The 13,375-nt window shown below is 40.3% G+C and overlaps 1 protein-coding gene across 1 annotated transcript in view; it reads right to left on the minus strand.

Annotated features, from left to right (window-relative positions):
• The window catches only part of LOC136755224 (uncharacterized), a 99,338-nt gene that overhangs the window by 10,262 nt on the left and 75,701 nt on the right, over positions 1-13,375 (minus strand). Inside the window, exon 4 of the mRNA XM_066711706.1 lies at positions 10,109-10,328. Coding sequence (XP_066567803.1) covers positions 10,109-10,328 — 220 coding nt within the window. The remainder of the gene's footprint in view (positions 1-10,108; positions 10,329-13,375) is intronic.

The following is a 13,375-nucleotide window of genomic DNA, read 5'->3' on the forward strand; positions in this document are numbered from 1 at the left end:
CAATCAGAGTTGGCACTAAAGGTCTAGTTCAGGGCATTTTTGTCTTAAATAAAGTTGATTTGAAAAAGTGATCCATGTTTTACCTTCTTGTGTATTACAGGATAGATAGCTCTTCAAAAATGATATAAAATTGCCCCTTTTCCACTCTGGGTTCAATCAAAGTTTAGGATTTTGCATGCCTTTATATTTCAGATACTATGCTTGGGGGAACCTAAGATGTCACAGTAATATCAGGGATCACAGTGTTCTATAATGTTGATTTAAAGCTATCCTTTCTGGAACTATTTCTACATATTGTCAGTTAAAAGTATAAACTTTACAAGAACATTATATTCAAATGCAGCTTCTTATCCAAATGGAATATTCTACTCCTGACAAAAACAAATTGATTGTTTCTTGGGAAACTGGAGATCAATCTCTTACAATGAGATTTTCACAACAAAATGTGGCAGGTATGCAACTTAGAATCATTGATTGTTCTTGGAGACAGTGGTGAATTTTGAAAGAACTGGTTCACTTTCAAAACAAGTCATAGTTCATCAAACCTTCTTCAATTAATGAATCAAAGTGTTAGTGACACAGCACTGTACATTTTATTAAATTATCATTCCTGTCGAAAACAGTTCCCAAAAGGGAGTAAGGGATATTGCCTCACAACCAGGAAACACTGAAGCTTCATAACAGCTTACTCACTGCACACAGGCTGCATTTCCTCTTTTGCCATCCACAAGCACAGTAGAAGGTTCGCTGTGAATATTACACTCACAGTTAAAATTATTAATACATTATTATTCAAAATTTATTAATTGAAATTCCTTCCATTGCAAACATCAATCTATTGAAAGTCAATGGCTGCCCCTTTCCCATCTGTTCACTTTAACTTTGACTCTGGAGCTCCATGCTGCCAGACGTGGCTGTAAGCGTCCATCATGCCCACTAAGGAAATACTTCTCTTTCAGAAGCGGAGATGTGTGTGTGACTTGCAGACAGACAGGGAAGAGATCAGCTACATTATGTCGGAAGATATGATCTCAAGTGCCATGTTACAGTTTATTAACAGCATGGAGTGAAATCTACGTACAGAAACAGTAACTACTTATAGTTAATATCCCAGTGTATTAAAAACTTGCCGAACATGGATTTCACAGGACCGGTGCAGTGCCGTGACTAGTTAAAAATAAACTCAAGGATAATAATCGGTTTGGTAGCAGCCAATTTTATTAATATTTTATGAACAATTGGACGTTGTTTCAGGCTGTTGTCCTGTGAATGGTTTGCAGGTCTGTGTATAACAGCCCCACAGAGACAATCAGTACGAACACGATTTAGTTAACGTGTGCCCATTTACAAGTTAAATGAATTAATAAATAAATACAACAGATCTGGGTTTCCATCTAAAACATTAAAGACTGGTTTAATAAATGTGTCCATAAACGCCATGACTGAGATGTGCACACTTTAGTTCAATTATAACTTGCTATAGCTGCTGTTACTGTATGATTAATCATGAAATGTGCATTTTGTTTCAACTGTAACTTGCCCTGGTTAAGGTCGTTTGCTGAGTAAATTTAAAATAATACGCCAAAAAGTGTTGTTTGCAGTTACAAATCTTTAGTAAGAGTAATACGTTAAGGGAGTTGTGCCATTTAAAATAAATATCTACTAGCACATATCTTGATGACGATTACTATAGTAACAATGACAATAATAATAAATAGCAAATATTTATATGTATTGTTGCACATGGAAACTTTTTCTTATGGTAACTTAATGCTTGTCTGAATTTAATGTTGTCTATACATGTTTAGCTCTTCCTAATATCTCTTAACAGAAACATGTATTTATTACATATCTCCAATCATGTAAAGCAGGAAGAATAAAATATACACAAAAGTCCTTTCCACATCAGGCTCTATCACTCGTAGTGTTGTTTTCTGTCTTTGTTTTTAAAATGAAACACAAATCAAACCCACAATCACTCTGCTCCTCCTACAACAGGGGACAGACTTGCTACAATGGCCTGGTTTTACAAAAAGCTCTGGGACGCATCCGGCATGGCACGGTACGGCATGGCACGGACGCTTAAGCCAGTAGAACCAAGGCATAACTCTTTCTTGTCCCCAAGGGACAATTGGTGCACAGCAGTTCAAAACCAGACATACAAAATATATAACAAACACAACCTAAAATAGACATAAATATATCAAATCCGATATACACTCACCTAAAGGATTATTAGGAACACCTGTTCAATTTCTCATTAATGCAATTATCTAACCAACCAATCACATGGCAGTTGCTTCAATGCATTTAGGGGTGTGGTCCTGGTCAAGACAATCTCCTGAACTCCAAACTGAATGTCTGAATGGGAAAGAAAGGTGATTTAAGCAATTTTGAGCGTGGCATGGTTGTTGGTGCCAGACGGGCCGGTCTGAGTATTTCACAATCTGCTCAGTTACTGGGATTTTCACGCACAACCATTTCTAGGGTTTACAAAGAATGGTGTGAAAAGGGAAAAACATCCAGTATGCGGCAGTCCTGTGGGCGAAAATGCCTTGTTGATGCTAGAGGTTAGAGGAGAATGGGCCGACTGATTCAAGCTGATAGAAGAGCAACTTTGACTGAAATAACCACTCGTTACAACCGAGGTATGCAGCAAAGCATTTGTGAAGCCACAACACGTACAACCTTGAGGCGGATGGGCTACAACAGCAGAAGACCCCACCGGGTATCACTCATCTCCACTACAAATAGGTAAAAAGAGGCTACAATTTGCACAAGCTCACCAAAATTGGACAGTTGAAGACTGGAAAAATGTTGCCTGGTCTGATGAGTCTCGATTTCTGTTGAGACATTCAGATGGTAGAATCAGAATTTGGCGTAAACAGAATGAGAACATGGATCCATCATGCCTTGTTACCACTGTGCAGGCTGGTGGTGGTGGTGTAATGGTGTGGGGGATGTTTTCTTGGCACACTTTAGGCCCCTTAGTGCCAATTGGGCATCGTTTAAATGCCACGGCCTACCTGAGCATTGTTTCTGACCATGTCCATCCCTTTATGACCACCATGTACCCATCCTCTGATGGCTACTTCCAGCAGGATAATGCACCATGTCACAAAGGTCGAATCATTTCAAATTGGTTTCTTGAACATGACAATGAGTTCACTGTACTAAACTGGCCCCCACAGTCACCAGATCTCAACCCAATAGAGCATCTTTGGGATGTGGTGGAACGGGAGCTTCGTGCCCTGGATGTGCATCCCACAAATCTCCATCAACTGCAAGATGCTATCCTATCAATATGGGCCAACATTTCTAAAGAATGCTTACAGCACCTTGTTGAATCAATGCCACGTAGAATTAAGGCAGTTCTGAAGGCAAAAGGGGGTCAAACACAGTATTAGTATGGTGTTCCTAATAATCCTTTAGGTGAGTGTACATTGACCATCTTAAAAATAAATACATGACTCATTATCATCATCGTCATCACCATCAACTTAAAAGTTAAGAGCTTCATGCTCGAGTAGTCTTGAGGAGTCTGGGTACCCTGTATCTCCTCCCAGATGGCAACAGCTCAAACTCAGAGGTCAATGGGTAGAAGGGGTCCACCTGGATTGAGCATGCTTTCTGGACCACATGACTCTCACATAATACCAAGAGAGACTTTTGAGGCACCCCCACAATCTTGGACCCTACACTAACCACCCTTTGCAATTTTGCCTTCCCCTTTTCAGATTGGCAAACCAGCAGATGATGGCAAGGGTTAAAACCGATTCAATAAAAGACCTGTAAAACAATATCATCACTTACTCATCTATGTTAAATTAATTTTATAAATGAGTCTCTGCGGCACTTTTGAGTGAATGGCATTGATGTTTTCCTCCCATTGCAACTTATCATCAATTATTGTACCTAAATATACGGACACGATTTCAACTGGTTTGCTGACAATAATGGTCTGAATAGGACTGAGTGTCTGTTTCCTATAACTAATAAGCATGTGTTTTGTTTTATTAACATCGAGTCTGCTCCGACTTGTCCCCCTGTAGCAGACTGAGGACCATAGAGTCGTCTGCATACTTTATAATGTACCTGTTGGCATGGTGGCTCCTACAATTGTCTATATATAGAATTTACAGCAAGGGGGAGAGGATACAGCCCTGGGGAGATCCTGTGGAGGAGAGATGTTCCTCAGAGAGGACCCCATTAACCTAGACTCTCTGCGCCCTGTCTGAGAGAAATTCCAGCAACCACCCCACCAGACATGGATCCAACTCAAAACCTAACAAGATTCTTAGCCAGTAGATGGGCTTGAATGGTATTAAAAGCCAACAAATAACAAACGAGCATGGATTCGTCACTCCTCCAGATATATAGTGAACATGGGTTTAGACGAGGCAGATCATGTCTTACTATTGTATTAGAGTTTTTTGAACATGCAACTGCAGCTGTAGATCATGTGAAAGCATATGATATGATATACTTAGATTTTCAAAAAGCTTTTGATAAGGTTCCACACCAAAGACTGATCCTCAAATTGGAAGCTGTAGGCATTCAGGGTAATGTAAATAGATGGATTATGAACTGGTTGTTGTAAAGGAAACAGAGGGTGTCAATAAGAGGAGTTGCTTCTAACTGGAGTGAGGTTGTTAGTGGAGTTCCACAGGGATCAGTATTAGGGCCTGTGCATTTTCTAATCTATATTAATGATCTGGACTCTGGGACAGTTAGAAAACTTGTCAAATTTGCAGATGATACTAACATAGGTGGCTCAGCAGATACAATCTCGGCAGCACAAGTTATTCAAAGGGACTTAGATAATATTCAGTTGTAGGCCAACACCTGGCAGATGAAATTCAATGTGAAAAAGTGCAAGGTATTACATGCAGGTAATAAAAATGTCCACTATAATTACACTATGGGAGGAACAGAACTGGAAGAAGTAACACATGAGAAAGACCTAGGGATTCAAGTCTTCAAAATCATGAAAGGCATTTACCACATCAAACCAGAGGAGCTATTCCAGATCTGCAGGGACACTCGGACCAAGGGACACAAATGGAAACTGGACTTAAAGGCATCCAAGACAGAAAACAGGAGACACTTCTTCACACAGAGAGTCATCACAATCTGGAACAAACTTCCCAGCAATGTGGATGAAGCAAACTATTTGGGAACATTCAAACATAGATTGGAAGTGATCCTTAGATCACTTCGCTATTAATGGACATCTAACGAGTAGGATGGATCAAATGGCCTCCTCTCGTTTATAAACTTTCCTATGTTCTTATATATGAAGTTGAGGAACCTAAACACCCCTATTCCCTCTATAGCAGATTAAATTTCATAACTGACTGGCACATGACCTCAGGACCCTCCCATTTACCCTATCGGGGCCAGGACTTTTCCTGAGTGGAGTCAATTGAAAGGCTCTGAGTACCTCTACTCAGTGGCAAACAAAGAGCTGAGCTGTTCACTTTCTGCCTTGAAGTCATGCACACCAAACCTTGAATTAAAATCATTAAGTACCTAAGTTGCTGTTAAATTTGCCACAGGTGATGTGTTCACCGCCAGACTTGCTCTGCAGCCCAGCCATATTTTGAATCACCTACCAGGCAGATCTGACGCTACCAGTGGATAAGTTTGCCTCAACACGCTTGTTATATATTATCTCATTCCACCTCTGTACGGGCTACATGCTTCTCCATAGTGTCTCCCTTATGAAAAGCAAGCTTTTTCTTGTTTAGGGACATTTTCAAGGACTTAGTTACCTAGGGTTTTTTGTTAGGGTATATCATTATGTTATGTCTTGGCACTACTGCCTTATCACAGAAATTAATGTAACTGCCAACTACGTCTGTCAGCCCATCAACACTGGGACATATGGATGTCATATGGATGTCCCAGTCTTTACATTCAAATGATCCCTGCAGGGATTCAATGGTCTTGTCAGACCACATCTGTACAGTCCATGTTTTAGCAGTCTCCTTTCATAAAACTGGCTTGTACACTGGTAAGAGAAGAACAGAATCATGATCCGCTGAACCAATATCGGGTCTGGGTAATGACTTACATACACACAGACACCTTCACCTAAGGATTTCCACTTGATTGAGGAGTCATGATCCAGACGAAGTGTGGTGCCGAAGCCATCTAGAGCCAGGTCAGAGTCATTATCCCTTTCATTAAGCCATGTTTCAGTAAAGGCTAGGACACATGACTCCCTAAACTCTCTCAGACAGCACACATTTGCTCATCAGATTTATTCATTAAGAACTGGACATTAGCAAGGATAATGGAAGGGAGTGGAATGCAAGTTAGGTTTTCCGTCTTCGGGCTAATCCATAGCACCCCTTACTTCAGAACAGTGAGGATTTCTCAGCCTTTGAGTTTTCCAGTAGCCCAACGAGTAGATATTAGAATTGAGAATGAGTTCGCAGGTTGGTGTTTCCACCAGAGTAGAAAGACACGACTGTATTGTAGATTGTTGTGTTGAGCTGATTCTAATTAACCCGCAATAAACTGCAGAGATTTCAATGTTGACATTTACCAGTTCCTAATAATTTAATATATCCTAATATGTTTCCCAGTCCTTCTACACCCGTTAACATTTGCCACATCGATCGACACCATCTCAATGCTCAACACGCTTTCAATGTGATGTTTTTGTTTTTGATGGGCTCTCTCAACTCTTGATGTAATCCATGCACGCTCAATCCCCCCATGTTGACACCCAATGGTGAAGTGCGATCCCCTTCCTCAACGGTTTCCCATTCTGCCTCAGTGCCCATTGATGGTCCAGTGTCAAGAGTCCCTATCCTAGTCCCTGTCAGCCAGTGTGTTTCCTATGGAGTCCCTTGAGGCCCAGCAGGCTGTGCTTGCAGAGCTCCCTGGTAGCTCTCTTCGGCCACATGGGAAGAACTTGCATCACTCCATTGTTTATTCTCCTGCGAGCATGTGCCATTAGTCCTCCCTTACGGCAGTTTGGATACACAGTTTTGGGAACTATTTCTGACCAGAAGTATAATGTTAGGTGGCAGATGCAGCATGTGTGAGGTGAGCTTGAGCTGTGGGAGGGGGAGGACCAAGTTCGTTATAGCACGCAGGAACCTATCAGCAGCATTTCTATGAAGTTTCAGTGTCAATTTCTTCTCGTCATATGTTGAGCAAACAGATATAACTTAAAACAGTAAGGAACCTTTTAAAAACTTGTTAATTACAAGATTACTTTTCCTATCTTTCCACTAATCAGAAAGCAACTTCTATCCAAATTATTTCTCTGAACATTTTCTTGGCTCATTAATTTTCTGATCTAAGCTGGTGTTTAGCATTTAACTGAACTGAACAGGCTGAGAGATTAATCAAGCTGTTTTATAATGAAAAATGAAAATTAAATTGTATGGCACTAAGTTATGGTAAACTTGATCAGTAAGTATGTGTGTCTGTGAACATTTAAGTTGTACAACTGAAATGAAAATGCTATGTTCCTTTTAGCAACAATGACCATTACAAAAGCCCTTGAATATTCCCAAAGTACTTTTGAAAAGATTGTTTAGAAAATGTGATGTCCAACGCAACTATTATATCTATTAAAAATACATTCAGAAAAATTATGTAGCTAGTGCTGTCGGAACACCCCCATCAGGATTCGAACTGCTAACCACAGGCGCCTCTCCAAGCGCTCCGCACAGCAGCAGCTCCAACCAGTAGAGTGTTAAACCTGCTATGCCAAAAGACCAGGTCTCCCAATGTGGGAGGCTTAACACGGGAGCACGTCAATTCACCCCCCGACAATTTGCCCCGGTGACAATTCATCCCTGTGTCAATTCGTCCCTATAACAATTCATCCCTACGTCAATTTGCCCCCACCATTATACATTCTCCACTTGAGCATTTGTAACCATGAGTGCATTCACTTATTGTAGACTCATAGAACATACATATGTGTATATATAGTAGGCAGGCTATATAAATATATTTATAAATACACACACACACAATTATTTTGTACTATTTTTTATAATGTATGTCTGTAATTGATACATTCATTTGAGACTGTAACCACAATAATTAGGTTTTATACAATTAGTCACAAGAGCTGGCAGCGACGGCTGCAGGCTACATAAAATAGGTTTGATATTAAACTTGTACATCAGTTGGTGCAGTGGTTAAGGAACAGCACTGTAAACCTGATGATCTGGGTTCGTTACTTGTTATTTTCTTATGTGTACACTGTTATTATTTTTTTTAATATGTAATTTCCTGCAGTTAAATGGCAATTTATTGCCCTGGAGTCCTCATGCCTCATAGCAGCATGCCTAAGGCACGTTCACGCAGATGAGCAGGGACCCTGGGCATCTTACTTTTGGTGTTTTTCAGAGTCAGTAGAAAGGTCTCTTTAGTGTCCTAAGTTTTTATAACTGTGACCTTAATTCCCTACCGTCTGTAAGCTGTTAGTGTCTTAACGACTGTTCCACAGGTGCATGTTCATTAATTGTTTATAGTTCATTGAACAAGCATGGAAAACATTGTTTAAACCCTTTACAATAAAGATCTGTAAAGTTATTTGGATTTTTGCAAAATTATCTTCAAAATACAGTGTTCTGAAAAAGGAGCGTTTATTTTTTTGCTGAGTATATACACCGACCAGCCATAACATTATGACCACTGACAGATGAAGTGAATAACACTGATAATCTTGTTATCATGGCACCTGTCAGTGGGTGGGATATATTAGGCAGCAAGTGAACATTTTGTCCTCAAAGATGATGTGTTAGAAGCAGGAAAAATGGGCAAGCGTAAGGATCTGAGCGACTTTGACAAGGGCCAAATTGTGATGGCTAGACCACTGGGTCAGAGCATCTCCAAAACTGCAGCTCTTGTGGGGTGTTCCCGGTCTGCAGTGGTCAGTACCTATCAAAAGTGGTCCAAGGAAGGAAAAGTGGTGAACCGGTGACAGGGTCTTGAGCGGCCAAGGCTCATTGATGCATGTGGGGAGCAAAGGCTGGCCCGTGTGGTCTGATCCAACAGACGAGCTACTGTAGCTCAAATTGCTGAAAAAGTGAATGCTGGTTCTGATAGAAAGGTGTCAGAACACACAGTGCACCCAGTCAGGGTGCCCATGCTGACCCCTGTCCACTGCCGAAAGCACCTACAATGGGCACGTGAGCATCAGAACTGGACCACGGAGCAATGGAAGAAGGTGGCCTGGTCTGATGAATCACGAGTTCAAGGTGTTGACAAATTCCCCAGATCTCACTCCAATCGAGCATCTGTGGGATGTGCTGGCCAAAGAAGTCCGATCAATGGAGGCCCCACCTCGCAACTTACAGGAGTTAAAGGATCTGCTGCTAACGTCTTGGTGCCAGAAACCACAGCACACCTTCAGAGGTCTAGTGGAGTCCATGCCTCAACAGGTCAGGGCTTTTTTGTGACCTACACAATATTAGGCATGTGGTCATAATGTTATGGCTGATCGGTGTATATACACATATGTGTGTTCTATGGCTCTACAGTAAATTAATGCACTCATGGTTACAAATGCTCAAGTGAAGAACATATAATGATGGGGGCGAATTGTCGTCGGGGACAAATTGCTGTATGGGCGAATTGACACGGGGACCAATTGATGCGGGGACCAATTATCGTAGGGATGAATTGTCACGGAACAAATTTACAGGGACGAATTATCATGCACCCGCTCAACACTGTACTGATTTTACTGAGGGGTTACGTCACTTGTAACGTGCTCATATATCACATGGGCCCCATTACAATGACAATGCAGAGAACTGCATTTAGCTGGCATTATTCTGTTTGCAAGGTAACATCCATGTCTATTGTAATTACAGGAAATGTGTAAAAAGAAAATAAAGGGTACATATAATGTGATTTTTCAATAAAATGTATACAGGACTAATATTGAAATAATATTTAATAATATGTAAGGAATGTTTGCAATGCATGTTTATATCAGCATAGTAATGATTTCACAAGTTTCTGCAGTGACTGATTGAGCTGGCAAGTGACAACATGTTCAGAAATCTATTTGTTTAGTCTCTAGTGAAAGCTACACCAATTTTAACTTCCATTTCCACTTTTTTACCTGATGTTCCTTGAAGTTCTCTTTCCTGAAGTCATACCCAAGTTGAGCATAGAAGTTATTCCCAAAGCTGAATGCGTCTCCCGATTTGGTCCAGATGAAAGTGTGACGACTTCCACAAGATACCCCAGCAATTTCATCACATCCAACCCCATCCTCATCCCTGAAGGGCAGAAACACTTCCCTGGGTCTGTCTTCCACAGTTTTCTCTCCACTCCCCAGCCTGCAAGTGTTTTTTGGAGAGAAAGAGTTCCAGATTCAGTTTCAATTAAGTGTTAGTGGTTAGCCCATTCTTACAATTCAGTAGTTTTACAACACCAGTAGTGATAGGGTGTGAGGTTTAAATGTACAGGTTTGGCTGAACTTGCTTGGCTGAGGGAATGACGTTCTGGCGCCAGATGCAGATCATCAAACCCCAAAAAGAGTTAAACCAGTTCCTGTACCGCCAATGCAGATTTTATTCTCATGGTCTATATATAAGTGCTTGCTTGGTGTCCCTAATGTGTTACTTGGGCTGAAAGGCTCATGGGAATGAGGCAAATTTTATTTAAAATAATTTCCTGATGGGTCCATTTTATTTAGTTTAAAGGCCAAATTGTGAATCTGTGCAGTGAGGAAGGAAGCCTGATACATGGAGGCGGAAGAAGGGGTCGAGGCGCTGAATGGGCAGCTTCTCAAGAACAGAGAGGCTTGAAGGAACAGACTGATTTTTAATGATGGAGTAAAGCAGAATGATTATTGTGGATTATTATTATTTATTTATTTGCAAGCTGGGCAGGGGGCAGGCCATGGGATGGGGCGGTATGATGGACGGAGAGGACAGCGGGGCATCCAGGTGGCCATGGGGGGTGCTGGGCACAGGCCGAACATCAAGGAGAGTACCTGCATAGAGAAAAAATACCTGAGGCTGGGTAAGACGGCAAGAATGCCAAACCGCAAAACCTGGGGCAGGCGAGCGACGGTCCAATCCCTGACGTCAGGAGCTAAGGAAGTGGAAGCCAGAAGGAGACAGCTGTGATCCGAGGAAGGGAGAAAGGAGCCAGAACCACTGCTGGACGGCGGAGAAAGAACCAGGAGTAGGGCTTGCGGGACCGACAGATCCAGAGGCAGAGACACGCAGGGAACTGGGGGAGAGGAGAGCCAAGGAACGACGTTGATAAATTTGGGATTGGGGGCCACAGCACAGCAAGAAGGCAATGGGAGGAATGGCAGGTTCCTGATGGAAAAAGGTGTCGGAATCCACAGTGAAGCATCCATTGCGGTAAGCAATCGTCTGGACGAAAGGCAGGAGAGCAGAGGACGCAACACAGATAAGCAGAGAGCTGGCAGGTGTGCAGCGGAGCACTTGAATGATGTGAAATGATGATGGGGCATGTGAAAAAGACTGGGTATTTATAATTTATATATTGGGTTACTGGAAGCAAGAGCTGAATCAGAGTTGTCTACTCCCGAAATTCAATTATAAATTCCAACTAACAAATATCCTATTAGTAGACAATGCCTGGCAGGCCAAAAATATACCTCGTAAACTAAATGGCTAGTCAACACACACAATCCAGAGCTGTGGCGAAACACAGACACACACACAAATTATACGGGGTTTATATTAAAATATGTTTATTGTATTCAAATGTATTTATGTTACGAGATTTTGAATTGTCAATTTTAAATATTAAGTCAACTATTAGACTCTTAACAGTGGGTTTCACAGACACTGATTAGCACTACTTCTGGATTACCCTACCTAAAATAAAATTAGGTAGCCCAGGACTCAGGATGATCTTGGTGAAAACAGCCCTATATATTCCAGTAAGTTTGCATTTTTGAAAAATGAAGATAATTATGTGAAATGCAATACACAGTGAGCAAATATGGTCAATAAAACACATACATAATGTGATATACACAGTGGTCCAGAATTAAAATGTTTTCTAATACTTGAAAGACCTGTATATACACTCTTAAAGAACACATTATTTTGCAGATGGACAAGAAAAATAAACAACTAGCAATCTTATCTTCAATTTGTGGGAGAAAATAAAACTCCCTATTAGGCTGTGGGCATATATTAATTGAGATTATACTTTAATAGAAATAGTCAGAGGGGTCATGATACTTTTCTCCAGCAGAAACTTTTTTCAGTGCAGTCAACATGGTATGCATTTCAAATCAAGTGAAGTTGTGTAACTCAACACGAACCCATTTGCTCTCAAAGTGGGTGTCTGGAATTTAGCAACTTCTGACTAGAATACACTGTATCCTCTTGAGTAATGGAATCTACGTATTCAAGTTAAAGAATCAAGGTAAAAGGAGCAATTTTAGAAGCTGCTGTGTATGTGTTTGAGCATTGAAGTATTTGTGAATCACTATTCGGAGCCTCTAGCTGCTTGAGGATGTCATTATGGGAATGTTTCACAAAACAAATGTGAAATAAACCCCTGTACACAGTCACATATATACGTTTTAACTGATACTTTTTGTCCCCTCTCTGAAAGTATTACAGAAATGAAAGAAGATAAATAAAACGTTTTTTTTTAATTATGACATATGAGAAAGTATCGGCTCCGGCTTCCCCACGACCCTCACCAGGATAGGCGGTTTTGAAAATGGATGGATGGATGGATATGAGAAAGCTAATTGAGTTTGTTGTATTTATTCTATTTTAATGGCATTCACTTATAACATGTGTCTGCATTATCTGCAACAAATTTTAAGAGATTATTGTTATTGTTATAGAGAGAGTGTCAATGTAATAACAATAGAGTACATATGACTGGATGATAATAAAACAGGTAATTTTTACATATTTCACACAGATCAGGGTACCCACGGAAATCAGATTGTTTTTTTACATGACTTTTCAATGACTTTTCCATGATCATTTTCTGATTTTCCATCGCTAAATTATTTATTAATTTACAACAAAAATGCTGGAAAGTTGGAAATGTACACAGAAAATAATGAGGAAACTGATAAACACAATTGAAAAAAAAAACACAAAATCAGCTTTTGTCTCCTCCTCCTCTTACAGCCATCCACTCCACATACTTTAATAAAACATGCTACCATCAACTAATAAAGAGTACACAAAGATGTAAATGCAAAATTAAACCTAGTACTATCTGGTCAATGTATATGTAGTATAAATGTTAATTACAGTAGATACTATACAAAACAACATTAATAATCTGTATTTTTATGATTTTAGCAGTAATTCTGAATTGCTTTGAATATAAACTACTATAAATCAGTTAAATTAATTAATAAAAA

The sequence above is a fragment of the Amia ocellicauda genome, chromosome 8, assembly GCF_036373705.1.
Source record: "Amia ocellicauda isolate fAmiCal2 chromosome 8, fAmiCal2.hap1, whole genome shotgun sequence".
NCBI classification, from domain to species: Eukaryota; Metazoa; Chordata; class Actinopteri; order Amiiformes; family Amiidae; genus Amia; species Amia ocellicauda.